General features: G+C 42.4%; 1 protein-coding gene across 1 annotated transcript; it reads left to right on the top strand.

The window, feature by feature from the left end:
• On the top strand, positions 1–15,216 carry LOC144670027 (neuronal acetylcholine receptor subunit alpha-3-like). Its single transcript, XM_078532367.1, has 6 exons — positions 1–246; positions 666–805; positions 913–957; positions 6,048–6,157; positions 10,512–11,535; positions 15,088–15,216. The coding sequence occupies exons 1-6, from the start codon at positions 186–188 to the stop codon at positions 15,214–15,216; spliced, it is 1,509 nt and encodes a 502-aa protein (XP_078388493.1). The 5' UTR covers positions 1–185.
• The last annotated feature ends 185 nt before the right edge of the window (positions 15,217–15,401 follow it).

The following is a 15,401-nucleotide window of genomic DNA, read 5'->3' as shown; positions in this document are numbered from 1 at the left end:
AGGGGGTATGTGAAGGGCCTTGGCGGGGTTGGCTCCGTCTTGGTCTCGTCCCTTGAGGGTGCCGACTCTTCCTGTTGATTCACTAGTTGCTTTAGACACGGTTACTTGCGCTCCGCCTGTTCCGGCCCTGTAGTCGCTGTCCTTTCAGCACCTTCACCCCTCTCCGGCTCCACACGCTTTGCTCAATGGGTCTCATGCACAGGACTCTGCCGCTGGCCAGCAGTATCTACCTTTTGTTTCTTGGAGGTAAGCTTGCCTTTTGCATCTGCTGCAGGTGCAGTTTAATCAGGTCATATCTGTCCCAGTTTGTGCAAGATTATTTTTGACCTGCCTGATGTGTATTTCAGTGTGTATCTAGTGAAATACACACGGGACAATTCCCAATATATTTAGGTCTTGCAAACGGGGAGTAACGGGTTGGAATTAATATCTGTCAGTTACTGTCACATTCAGTTTCCATATCTCTCTACTTTCCATCCATTCGGGTTTTAAATGCTTCTGAAATCGTGCGAAAATGTTTTGTGTACTCGGGCACAGATGTAAGAGCTAAAACCTTGACAGCAACAGTTTCATTTACTGCAGTTGACTTGTCATTCTAATATCCTTTCCTCCCCATTCCCCACCCCCCCGCCAACCCTCCAACAACCCCGTTTTTTTTTGACAAGGTGTCCTGTCGTCGGAAACAGAGAGAAGGTTGTTTGCAAAACTCTTCAGCAACTACAATCCGAACATCCGGCCGGTGGAGAACCTGTCTCACGTGGTTGAGGTCCAGTTTGAGGTGTCCCTATCTCAGTTGATCAACGTGGTACAGTAGCCTAAATCCCAATCTCACAATGCTCTGGATTTGTTGAACTGTGTAATCAGATTAAACCCTAACAAGGTCCCAGCTGATTTGAGTATTTCTATTCACAGGACGAAATCAATCAAATTATGGAGACCAATGTTTGGCTGAAACATGTGAGTGTCCACTGTTTGTCTTGATAGATTTGGGTGCGCTGCGAGAAACAGCCTCGGTTATGTTGACTGGTTGTTTTCATAGCAGAGGGAGGTTGAATATCTGGGTATCTGCTGAGGATAGAATTGCTGCTTATATTAAAATCTCAAGTCATGGCTGTAATAAAACTTGAACGAATCGGTTGGTTCGACATGTAGGGGATGACACCCAACGATGGGCTGTGAATATTGCAGGGACAGAGTGATTATATCAGGAGAGAGGTTTGTACTTACACCAGTGACTGAGATCAGTAGAAGAGCAGGGGGAAAAGAGTGAGTGATAGCAACCGAGTAGAATCTGTAAAGTTCAATTTTAACAACAAGCCAAAGGAAGTGTCCAAGGGGAAGCGGTGGGGCGGTGGCGAAGGTGGGTGGAAGAATGGAAAGAATTAGGGAGAACCTGGCAGAGAAAAGGAGATAGAATGTGCTTCCTTTAACCTCACTTCCAAACGCCCATAATCTATACCAATGAAAAGGACATGAGATCATGACAGGAGCAGGCGTAGACCATTCGGCCCCTCGAGCCTCCTCCACCATTCTTTTTTTTAAATTTATTCGTAAATGGAATGTCGGTGTTGTTGGCTCAGCCAGCATTTATTGTCCATCGCTAATTGCCCTTGAGAAGCTACCTCCTTGAATCGCTGCAGTCCATGTGGTGTAGGTACACCCACAGTGCTGTTAGGGTGGGAGTTCCAGGATTTTTACCCAGCGACAGTGAAGGAACGGCGATATATTTCCAAGTCAGGATGGTGAGTGGCTCGGAGGGGAACTTGCAGGTGGTGGTGTTCCCAGGCACCTGCTGCCCTTGTCCTTCTAGGTGGTAGAGGTTGCAGGTTTGGTAGGTGCTGTCGAAGGAGGCTTGGTGAGTTGAATTAGATCATGGCTGATCCGGTTGTGGCCTTAACTCCACTTTGTTAACACCATCATGACAAGGACTGTAGCAGCTCAAAGAGAAGGACCCACATTATTAGGGAAGCAGGAATGGTCAATGAGTGCCAGCCTTGTGACACCAACATCCGTGAACAAATAATGGAAAAAAAAAGGATCTTGTCATGTGTGAAGAATGGTCCTTTGAGGTTTCAGTGAGCTACCTGAACCATTGAAACAATTAACCTAGTAAGAATCTGCATCTTGTGGGAAGGATAGAACCTTGGGAAACAAAGCAAGGGCAACAGGTTCAGGAAGAATACTGTAAATCTGTTACTGACTCAGGCAAGATTTCATTAATTTTATCTTACACATGGAAAGATAACATTAATTTTCCATTGAACTAGAGGCTGCTCATTTCATGCACTGCGGCAATAATTTATCAGTGATGTTTAAACAATTAGTAAAACTTACATTTCCAATTCAAAGTGATAATAACATCTTTCAAAGCCACTCAACCACAAACAAGCCATTTCTTAACAATTCCATATGTCAATAATGCTTGTTTATATACAAATATATCTGACAATAATCATTGGTAAAGCCTCTGTAACAGTAACACACTGTTCTGATGAAATGTCACCAACCAGAAATGCTAACTCTATTTCTCTCTCCACCAATGCTGCCTGACCTGCTGAGTATTTCCAACATTTTCTGTTTCTATTACAAACATGACAGACTTAGGCAAGGCAGGGTTCATATTTGCTCATTTACTGTGAGCTACCAGAGATCCACTAACAAAAAAGCTTGAAGAATACAAATACTTTGCTTAGTTACCTCCTGATATACTATTATCATCACAGCCAAAACTCAGGGTGTAAAAATCTGAGTCAGGAAGTTGTGGTTTTCAAGTCCCATCAGACACTTAACCACAAATTCCAGGTCAACACTCCAGTGCAGTACTGGGGTGGTGCTGCACTGTCAGAGATGCTGTCTTTCAGATGAAATTTTAAACTGCACCCCTGCCTGCCATCAGATGGCTATAGGAGGTTGCATGGCAATATTTTGAATAACACCAGAGAACTAGGGGAGTTCTCCCTAGTGTACTGGCTAATATTTAGCTGTCAATCAAAATCACAAAAAAATAGGTTACGTGGTCATTATTACGCTGCTGTTTGGTGGAGCTTGTTGTGTGTAAATAGGCTGCTGTGATTCTCATATTGCAATAGTGACTAGATTTCAAAAATACATGATATTCCAATGGTAGACCAAATGCAAAAGAATTATCAAATACTGCAACTGTGACAAGACCATTTTTAAAAGCTGGCTATTATATTGTACAACATATAACAGCATCCAACATTCATCCATTTACCATGTTTGTGAAACATTTGGTTTCCAACAAATGTCACTTCTCCATCACTCAAGTATAGGAAAATTTATCTCAGGCAATTATTTTTGCAGCAGATTGGACCATAGGCAAATCTATTACAGTACATGAATTGTGAAAAATGGAAGGAAAGTTCATTATTTGCAATGTACCGAGAGTCTGCCTCATCATGAGAAAATATTTGCTCCATACAAGACCCACAATGGCTAGACCTACGCCTTAGCAATCACATTCAAGAAGAAAAGGGAAAGACTGCTGGGATCTCACCCTAGGTTTGGTCTTGAAACCCGGAATGCAATTAAACTTTAACTGACCTCACCATGCACAGCTCCTTCAGCAAACAATTAAGCTCTGACTGACCTGACCCTGCTTACTTAACAATAAGTAGACCTAATGTGCCAAAAACGACAGGTTCACCTGGAGAGCAAGATTACGCATCACATAAATGTTCTGTTATGGCAAAGTTTATCATTAGATTTGCCTTAAGCCAAGCTTTGCACCTAGTGGGCATCTGTCACACACCCATGTGTCAGGTACCAGGAGTCACACTTTGCTCCAGATGTCAATCAATCATAAAAGCAAAAGGAGGCAAATAAAGGTGATACAGCATTAACAAGCTTACAACAATCTCCTTATTAGCTTCAGCAATTTACAAGCAGCTGGATTTTCCTAATTGAAGCAGGAGCCTTAAAGGGACAGGCAGCTAAACATCACAGCTGTCCTCCAGACCTTAGGCTACCTAAGCATAAGACATTGGGTGATCAACTCTTCTATTTAAAAATGCTTTGCCGACTGTGCATGTAATGCTGTGCAATTGTATATTATAGCAAGCCTCAAACCTTGTTGATTGATCCACATTAGCCACAGGAGGAATCAGGGGGAAAACTCTCCACTGGTTGGAGTCATACATAGCACAACAGAAGATGGTTGTGGTTGTTGGAGGTCAGTCATCTTAGCTCCAGAACATCTCTGCAGGATTTCCTCAGGGTAGTGTCCAATCATCTTCAGCTGCTTCATCAATGACCTTCCTTCCATCATAATGTCAGAAGTGGGGATGTTCGCTGATAATTGCAGAATGTTCAGCACTATTCATGACTCCTCAGATACTGAAGCAGCCTATGTCCAAATGTAGCAAGACTTGGACAATATCCAAGCTTGGGCTGACAAGTGGCAAGTAACATTCATGGTCAATGGTAACCCCCAGGATGTTGATAGTAGGGAATTCAATGATGGAAAGCTACTGGGCAAGGGAGAATCTTACCATTGCTCCTTGACATCCAATGGCTTTCCATTGCTGAATTCCCCACTATCAGTTTGCTGGGGGTTACCATTGACCAGAAACTGAACTGGGCTAGCCATATAAATACTTTGGCTACAGTAGCAGGTAAGAGGCTAGGAATCCTGCGATGAGTAACTCACCTCCTGACTCTTCAAACTCTGTCCACCATCAACAGGCCACAAGTCAGGAGTGTGATGGAATACTCCCCACTTGCCTGGATGAGTGCAATTCCCTCAACACTCAAGAAGCTTGATACCATCCAGGACAAAGCAGCCCACTTGATTGGCATCACATCCACAAATGTTCACTCACTCCACCAAGATTCACAGTAGCAGCAGTGTGTACCATCTACAAGATGCACTGCAGGAACTCACCAAGGCTCCTTAGACAGCACCTTCCAAACCCACGACCACTACCATCTAGAAGGACAAGGGCAGCAGATAGATGGGAACACCACCAGCTGGAAGTTCCCCTCCAAGTCGCTCACCATCCTGACTTGGAAATATATCGCCGTTCCTTCACCGTCGCTGCGTCAAAATCCTGGAACTCCCTTCCTAACAGTACTGTGGGTGTACCTACACCACATGGACTGCAGCAGTTCAAGAAGGCAGCTCACCACCACCTTCTCAAAGGCAATTAGGGATGGACAATAAATGCTGGCCCAGCCAGCGAAGCCTGCATCCCGTGAATGAATGATAAAAAACATGACACCACATCCCAATGGGAGCTTAATAATGGTCCATGTTATCCATGTGTCCTTGTGGATTAATCAGATTATTGGAAAAACATATTAAACTTTTCAGCTGTATCCAACTAATTCACCAAAATAGTGGGCATTAGGTTTATACATTCCTTAAATAGGATATTTCTTACAAAAATGTTACACATTCATAGAATGATTTGACAAACTACAATTTCACCACACTAGCTGGTCTCCATAAACTTGAGGTCATGCAAAACACTGCTGCTCATATCTTAACTTGCACCAAGTCCAGTTCCCCTATCACCCCTGTGCTCACTGAACTACATTGCCTCCCGGTTAATTAAAATTCTCATCCTTGGTTTCAAATCCCTCCTCGCCTCTTCTTATCGCTGTAATCTCCTCCAGCCCCACAACCCTCCAAGGTATGTGCGCTCCTCTAATTCTGGCCTCTAGTGACTTTCCAATTATAATTGCTCCCCCATTGGTGGCCGTGCCTTCAGTTGCCTCATCACCAAGGTCTGGATTTCCCAACCTGCCCCTCTCCATCTCTCTGCCTCCCTTAGGACAACTCCTTAAAACCTACCTTTTTGACCAAGCTTTTGGTCATCTGGCCCAACGACTCCATACGTCGTACTTTGTTTTATAGTACTCCTGTGGAGCGCCTTGGGAACTGTCATTACATTAAAGTTTCCATATAAATATAAGTTGTTGTTGTTGATATCACAGACCCTAATTTCATCTCATGGGTCTGATAGATGTTTACTTCATGCGACGCTTTTAATGTATTTTTTTGTTTTTCTTTTTGCCTTCTTCAGATCTGGAATGATTATAAGCTAAGGTGGGATCCAGCTGAATACGGAGGTGTCCAGCTTATTCGAGTTCCTTCTGAGAGAGTCTGGAAACCAGACATTGTCTTGTACAACAAGTAAGGAACGAGGAAAGTCACATCCAAATGAACCAGTTACCAGCACAGGTGGATGGTAAACTTTGTCCCCATTCACAATGGGCGGTAACATTAGTGAACCCCGCCATGGGTTAATTAGTAAACTGCGTTGTTCAATGCAGAGCTGAGATAAACAGGCAGATAAACAGGTTGTTGATGGGAGCACTACAATTTGTCCTAGGGACTTGCAGGGGGGAAAAAAATAAATCAGGATTCCTGCTGTCCAGTGATCCACATAATGTGGATGTCAGATGAGACTGAAATTGAGTGTGATGCTCTCCACTCTCAAATAGCCCACGGTCTAAACAAGCACATTGGCTGGGATACCCAAGACCTCGCAGTGTCTGTGGAACTATACCCCAGCAAAAATCAGTGTCATCAGAAGAGGAGCTTGCTTTGGCTGAAAACAACTCAACATGAAATTTGGATACAATCAAATCACTGACTGGAAAATTTAGCTTCTCCTCTTCCCAATGTCTCCAGCACCAATCACTTCCATGATGCACCCAACACACCGAGGCACTTGAGGAACCACGAGCTTCTATACGACCATGACTTGAAGAGTTTTATCATAATTTGGTGATGTAGAGAATACACATTCGTAGAACAGGATAGATTACATAGAATAAACAGTACAGAATCAGGCCATACAGTCCAATTAATCAATGCAGGCATATGTCTTTCAATACTGTGCACTAAATCTCAGCTTTCCAACATCTCTTTCTACCCCCTTTACCCTCATGCACTTGTTTCCTCCTGAAAACATCTAAGTTATTCGTCTCAAGCACATCCACTGGTAGTGAATTCCATATTACATCCACCCTGAATAAAGAAATTTCTCCTTATCTCCCTATTGGAATTATTGTTTATGATTTATATAATGAATATAGAATTTATTATAAAATATTTATAACCTTATTGGATTCACTCAACATGAAGGACAGAATCAAAGTATTGTCACGTGATATAAAGTAGAACTAGCTTGAAAGGTCAAAATTAATCCTGCAATGAAAAATGAGCTATTCTTTGGATTCCCTGTGTTTTTGTTTAGAATTAGTTTAAGACAAGGCGGTAGTTTGGAGGTGATTCTATCAATGCTGCATTGTATTAGGCTGATGGACATTCTTCTGCTGTTCAAACTTATCAGTCCATTTTATTTGACTGAAATCAACCAGACAAAAATTCTGCCAGAGTGCAATTGAAACGATGTGACATTTGTAGGAACGCTAATTCACATTAAAATCAATAAATTATTCTGCATGAGCTATGCACTTAATGAGAATGGGCACCCACTTCATGAATAAGCAATATAATTCACTATGCATATTGATTTTCCTGCAGGCGTACAGTAAAAGTGATCTTGTGGCTTTAGAAGTGCCAGTTTAGTTGGTAGCATTCCTACCTCTGAGTCAGCAGTCATGGGTTCAAGCCCCACTTTTTTTTTTAAATAGGATATGGATGCCACTGACAAGGCCAGCATTTGTTGCCCCTCTCCAATTTCCCTTGTATGACTGAACGGCTTGCTAGGCCATTTCAGAGGGCAGTTAAGAGTCAACCACATTGCTTTGAGTCTTAAGTCACACATAGGTCAAACCAGGTAAGGATGGCAGATTTCCTTCCATTAGTGAACCAGACGGGTTTTTACAACCGTAGCTTCATATCAATTCCTCATTTTTATTAATTGAATTTAAATTCCACCAGCTGCCATGGAGAGGGTAGGGGGGTGGGGGGGGGGGGGGGGGGGGGGGGGGGGGGGATGGGGGAGGGGGATGGGTGGGATTTGAACCCATGTCCCCAGAGCATTAGCTTTGGTTTACTAGTCCAATGACATTACCACTATCCCCGATGGAAAAGAGTTTTGGCTTTGGGCTCAATCGGCACTCAAAAGAAGCGATTTAATTTTAAAGGCCTCTTGGAATGCTCATGAACAGGTACAATTAGCAGAAACTCCCAATGGTGATTATATCATTCAACAGGCATGACTAGTATCATGGCCCAGGCCAGCTTCTAACTAGAAGCTTTTTAAATTATCCCAAAAGGGATAATTTGCACAGAGCATAATTTGTGCTTAAAATTCCATAATAATTTGCTCTTGTTATACTGATTTTGGGCAAATTGCACAAATGAACCAGCACAACCAAATGGAAACTCGACCCATTGTCCAGGACTTAAGTGAAATACTGAGGGAGTGCTGCATTGTCAGAGGTTTTGGCTTTCAGATTAGATGTTAAGACCCGACTTCATTTTACAGGCAGATATAACTAATCCCATGCCACCAAGGTTGCCAACCCTCCAGGATTGGCCTGGAGTCTCCAGGGATTGAAGGTCAATATCTAGGACACTGCTGAGTGCAACCCTGGAGAAAAATCAAGAACATTAATAAAGATTGTATGTCTTTTGTCATTTTCTTTGAACATTTCCCTTTACCAGATATAAAAATATTGAAAATGAGAAAAAAAACAGCTGTTTGGCTGACATTCAAGCATCATCCAATTGGATAATGAGACTTTTTGCTTTCCAATTGGCATAGGAAAGCAGTACATCACAAAGATGGGTGTGTTGGCCAACTGATAGTTGGAACATGAGGGAAAGTCATGTGATGGAACCTCCAGGGATACATTTAATCACAATTGGCAACCCTACATGCCACCCTGTCAAGAAGCAGGAAGTTCTTCCAATGTCCAGCCAATGTTGATCCCTTTACTGCAGTAGATTGATCAGTTATCTCCATGTTGTTTTATGGGATCTTGCCGTGCGCAAATTTCTTGCCACGTCTCCTACAAAACAACAGTGACAACATTTGACTGTAAAATGTTTCAGGGTGTCGTGAGGGTGTGAAAGGTGTTATTCAATTTTTTCCTTAAAAAGATTGGATGAAAAAAAGAGGCCACTCAGCCCATTATATCCATGCTGATTCTTTGCTACAGCAATTCATAAACTATGTCACTTTTGCCTGAATAGCTCTATAAGTTCCATTGCTCTACATATCTATTCATTATTCCTTTAAAAGGTCCAGTGATCTCTGCCTCAATCACTCCCTTTACGCATGTTCCATGTTCCAACAACTATCGATAAAAAAACATTTCTCCTAACATTTAAACTCTGTTTCTCAATGACAATGTTATTTTGACCCCTTGTGACTTACTCCCAGAGGAAATAGGTTTCTCCTATTCACTCTGCTAAGTCTCATCTTAACCTCCTCTGTTTAAATGTCCACTCAAAGTATATTTGCAATTCCTAGAGCTGCCTAATGAATCTGTGTTGTGCGCTCTCCATGGCTTTAATATCCTTTCTACAATGGAAGGTCATATGTGAAAACCGTAATCTGTGATCTAACCATTACCTTGCATGGTTAAGTGTCATCCCTGGCTCAACGGTAACACTGGTCATTAGCTCATTGCAGTTTGCGGGAGCTTGTTGTGCGCAGATTGGCTGCCGTGTGTCCCTGCAACAGCATCTAAATTTCAAAAGTACTTAATTGGCTGGGACATCCTGTGGTCATGAAAATCTCTTCTCACTTCCTTTGTACAATTTTATCCTTATCTCTTTGTACTTTATGCCTTTTAAATATTATCCTTCCAGAATGAGATCTCTGTGAGATCTCTCTTTTAATTTTAGCTGCACTCTCCATAAGAACAGTAGCAGGACCTTGGCTGTCTCATTCAAAAGCACCCCTGACAATGCAGCACCCTCTCAGTACTGAGTACTAACCTGAATTGTGAGTGGGGCTCAAGACATAACCTTCCAACTCAAGAGTCTATCAACTGAGGCACACTATTGTTGGTAAATTATTGTAAGTCATCAGTTAAATATGTTATTAAGCTGTGGATTGGCCAAAATATGTTTCAGGAGACATCACAGTCTTTCTGGGCAGGGTTTGCTTGCCCTTTGAGTGGAAGTGCAAGGAGTTATTTGGAGAGGTCAGATTACAGGAGCAGTTTGGAGCAGCCTCAGTGATTGATGACACTCAGGCAGCAGATGATGATGAGCTCACCATCTTTCTGGCAGTTCAATTGTAGAGAATCTAAACAAAGCACCGTCTTGAGATGGATGTTCCCATGTGAAGGACAGACTGTTTAAACTCTTCAAAGTAATCATCTGCAGCACACTAAACACTGCATCTCGTGGGTAGTAATGGAGTAGGCAATTCAGCCCATTGTGCTTATGGTGGCTATCTGAAAGGGCCATTCTTAGCCCCATTCCCCTCCTCACATCAGGAACACATAGTTTGTAAACCAGAAATAAGTCAAAATTTAGTTTGGGGATGGTGGGGGTAGGAAATTGCTGAACATGGAAACAATGACTATAATTATATTTCTTTTGGTTGTAACTCCAGTGTAGTCGCTGATTTCCAATTGGATGAAAAGACTAAAGTCTTGGTGAAGTTTGATGGCAACATGACCTGGACATCACCAGCCATATTCAAGAGCTCCTGCAGGATGGATCTGACTTATTTCCCCTTCGATTACCAGAATTGCAGCATGAAGTTTGGCTCCTGGACCCATGACAAAGACAAAATCGACTTGGTCTTGATCGGCAACGAGATCAACAGGTTGGACGTCTGGGAAAGTGCTGAATGGGCAATCATCACTGCACCAGGGTACAGACACGAAATCAAGTACAATTGCTGTGCAGAGATATACACAGACATAACCTATTCTATTTACATTAGGCGAATGCCTCTATTCTACACTATCAACATTATCATCCCTTGCCTGATTATCTCTTTTCTGACAATTTTGGTTTTCTACCTGCCCTCTGACTGTGGAGAAAAGGTAACTTTAAGTGTTTCAGTCCTGCTTTCCCTCACAGTGTTTCTCCTGGTCATCACTGAGAGCATACCATCCACTTCCCTGGTGATCCCTCTAATTGGAGAATATCTGCTCTTCACCATGATCTTCGTGATTCTATCAATTGTTATAACTGTTTTTGTGCTCAACATCCATTATAGAACCACCATGACCCACACCATGCCAGTCTGGGTGAAAACCATCTTCTTAAAGCTGCTGCCACGAGTTCTGTTCATGTCGAGACCCACAACCAGTTGCGAGGCGCAGGAGACTCCGACACCCAAGTTTCTGGACAGCAGTACCGAGCTCACCAGTATCAACAGTTTCGGCAAATGCTCCAAAACCAAATGCTCAGAGAATGGTTTCTACTGCCAGGACCCACAGTGTGCTTGCTGCACATTCCGTAAGATGAAGGATCTGGACTCAGGCGAGAGTTCGAAACAAAGCTCGAGTGAAGAGACCATGGACTCCCTGCTCGCAATCTCAGCCTTGCCCGCTGAAATTCGAGAAGCCATTGAAAGCGTTACTTACATTGCAGAAGTTATGAAGCTGCAGAATGAGTCCACGGAGGTGAGAAAGAGTATATATACATATTTTAAATACATAAACACACCCAAGCGACCAAGTCCTCAGGTGCAGCAAGCTTAGAGAGTTAGGGCTAATTGAACCAGGGCGTGCAGACATAATAATTCAGTCCCCATTTTGAAGCCACACATTCTATCCTTCCTTATATATTTTCATTATAATATTATGTTCGCATTTGTATGTAAATTTAGCACGTTGTAATTACAAAAGCAAAATTCTGCAGATACTGGAAATCTGAGGTAAAAACAGAAAATGCTGGAAACACACTACAGGTTAGGCAGTAACTGTGGAGAGAGAAACAGTGTTAGTGTTTCAGGTGGTTGACCTTTTGTCAGAACTAGAAAAAGTTAGAGATGTAACAGACTCCAAGCAAGTACTGAGACAGGGAAAGGGGGGAGGGGAGGATAAGGTGGCAAACAAAAGATATTAAACTGTAATTACCCCATCCATCCAGTGGTGATGTTGCAGCTTTCTGTTGAAGGTGTAATTACAGCGTGATATGATTACATGGCAATTTTCACTGTAAATGTGAACATTGAATTTATAATAAGAAAAGTTGACAAAGTATGTACAGCTGCTATTTTTTTAATATATTTATAATTATATTAAGGCAATAAGTACTTTGGATTATAAAATTAGGGATATTGTCAACCAAATGAGGGGGAAAATGATACGTAAAGTGTAACACTTTGGGGAAATTTGTGTGAAATGCATTATAGCTAGAAGCTGAGCTCATTATCTAAGTCATAAGTGTCTGTGGGAGAGAGTCCCTGGTGGTCCTAACCATAATGTTGTCACTAAACCATAAGACTTTAATAGATGCATTATCCTAACAGCAACTGAAAGAATTAAGCAGGACAGACTGAGATCAGCAGGCAGGCCCAGCACAGCTTTACTTACAACAGAAGCAATCCTTCAATCTAAAGAGGACATGAAACTCCACTGGCTTACGAACAGCATCAAATATCAGAGCGGGCATCCGCTCTTCCTTAATCCCGCTGCCACTACTTGTTTCCTGAGCTAGGCCGTTGAGAAGTCCTTCTGGTCGCTGCTTCTTTCGTCAAAAGGTCAAATTTAGGACTGAGGGCAGAAAGGCTTTCTTCAAAGTGTCATCAAACATGGATTGGGCTTCTGGTTAGGGTAGCAGAGGCAGAAAACTGGATTCATTTGTAAGGCAAATGATGAATGAGGGGCTGAAATGTCGCTCTGGATGCATGAGTTAGGTGGGTTGCATGGCCTTCACTTATTGGGACAGATCTTCAGATGCCAACAGTGGCGAATGTCCATTTTGTCCATTTGCACTCTGTGACCTTTTCTCCATTCGTTTAGTTCTCCTTTTAAAAGCATCTTTCCTTTAAAGCCTTTGGCTCTTTTTTCATTGCCCATTAAACTATTAAAACTTTCTTCCTCTTTTGTTCTCGTTTTCCTATTGTAGGGAATTTATCTGAAACCATGTTTTCCAACATCAGCTAATTTGGGTTACTGCTGTGCAGGATAGGGAATTGTCATTTTTGAGAGAGAGAGAGAGACTTGCAAATTTCTTACAACGTTCCAGTTTTTTTGAAATGGATACGTACAAAGTCAATGGCATAGCTTCGGATCACACCCACCCCATAACACTTTACTAAAATTGTAATAAACCGCCACCGTTGAGCTGAGTGTGACACTCGATCAGCCAGTACCCCTCATATAACTACAAAGGGACAAAACCTGCAGGTGAAATTCTATCAAAAGAACATACTGGAGAAATTTTCACTCTGCGCTTAATGCCAAAAAGAATTCAGCATGTCTAATATTTATCATCATTTATTTAGTAAATTGATTAGTAGTTATTTCAAAAGGCAACTGAGTCGGCACTTGAAGGAAATAAAACTTGCATGGCCACAGGGATAGACCGGGGTAATGGGACTGACCGGATTGTTCCACAGAGAGCCAGCATAGACTCAAATGGGCCAAATGACCTCCTTCTGTGCTGTTTATGAGAACTTCTTTAGATACGTGGAGAACTGTTTTTCTTTTTGAAATGATTTTTTCGCCTTCTCCACTTTCTTCCCCTCCTCGCCCCTGGTCTATTTCATATGCACAAGTTGACATCTAGTGGCGAAGGATTGTACTACACTTCCAGCAGTCTGCAAACTTGCAGTCCAAATTTCTATTTTTAATTAGCACTGCACTGGGTCACTGTGGGAAGCGTGGCATTTTTTTTTTTAAACTTCAATATTTATTTAAACTGTTTAATCAACAGGTATCCTTCAATATCCTGTTTCACAGTCTGGTTGGTAGTGTGGTACAATTCCCCACAGCCCAGAACGTAACAGGTTTGATTCTTGACTTGTGCTCAGGTGGGTGTTCTCAGCCAAAGTATGGCCGAGGATACAATCATTCGTGGTTTCTGTTAGAAAGTGTGCCTTGCTTTCAACAAAGAACATTAAATTGTGATGCACTACAGTGGAATAGCCAAAGCTTAAGGTAGTGTCAAGAATTGCCAATTGGGTGATGTACCAAGAAACAGCTGGTTAAATTGTACCCAATATCTTGAAGAGGAACAAAGGGACAGTGTAGAGGGAGCTTTACTCTGTATCTAACTCTGTGCTGTACCTGTCCTGGGAGTTTTTGATGGGGACAATGTAGAGGGAGCTTCACACTGTATCTAACCCAGTGGTGTACCTGTCCTGGGAGCGTTTGACAGGACAGTTTTTTTTATTTATTCATGGAGAGTGGGCATCACTAGCTTGTTCAGAGGGCACTTAAGAGTCAACCACATTGCTGGTGTGCAACAATGTGACAGTGACCTTCTGTCACCTTCTCAGCTCCCCAGGACTTCCCTGAGCCTAACTGCACAGAGCAGCTGAGAGAGCTTCTCTGTGAACTGTAAAGCATACAAAGTCCAAACTGCAACTCTCAGCTACATTGAATGGCTCCCAGGGCTTTTTTGAGCTCTAACTGGAACCTACTAACAGCAGCACCTTTCTCCTGCTGCTGGACACGGAGATCAGTTGAAACCCGAGCCCCTTAAGCTCCACCCATCTCCATGACAACATTGCCTTTCATGTTTCACTGAACGCTTTTAAATTAATTTAGCTACAACTCCCATCATCTCTCTAGACTGCACTTCTTTGCAAGCAGTATAAGCAGCCCATCTCCATTTCCCCAGCTAAGTAAGCCAACCTGCTGTTTTATGGATCAATTTCTTCTATTCTGATTCTATTCAACAAACATGGGTAATCTTCTAAACTGCCATTTTCTTTTACATGATCTGGCAATCTCTGAAGCCCAGCATTTTAGTTACCTCACCTTCACAACAACGGTCTTCCCAGTACTAAACATAACCTCCAAAATATTACCATGAACCATGAAGTAGATATTCGTCACAAATCCCATGCTGGGATCCATCCCTGGGAGTTTTTGACAAGCCAGCAGAGGGAGCTTTACCTTGTATCTAACCTGTGCTGCAGCTGCCATGGGAATGTTTAATAAGGATTTACATTAAAACTATAGTCTTATTTCTAATATTTCTCTTAATGGTACTTGTCTCAGATACAGGATGATTGGAAGTACGTCGCTATGGTGATCGATCGGCTCTTCCTCTGGATCTTTATCCTGGTATGCATCCTGGGAACAAGCAGCTCTTTCCTACAGCCATTGTTGTCAACAGATGAGTTGTGAATGTCAGATACGGGTACATGGTTATAAATACGGGGATCCCTTTAATACTGTGTGAAAGAGCCAATCAGAAACCTGGTGGCGTTATGCATGGAGGGAGAGCTAGCTTATTTAACAAGACGTGGAGAGAAACTACGGGTGCTAGGGAACACCTCTCCTCCCTCAATCTTTCAGATACTTGCTGTGCA

Source organism: Cetorhinus maximus, chromosome 30 (genome assembly GCF_964194155.1).
Source record: "Cetorhinus maximus chromosome 30, sCetMax3.hap1.1, whole genome shotgun sequence".
NCBI lineage: Eukaryota > Metazoa > Chordata > Chondrichthyes > Lamniformes > Cetorhinidae > Cetorhinus > Cetorhinus maximus.
Note: the sequence above shows the minus strand (reverse complement) of the source record. Positions and strands in the feature narration are given on the sequence as shown.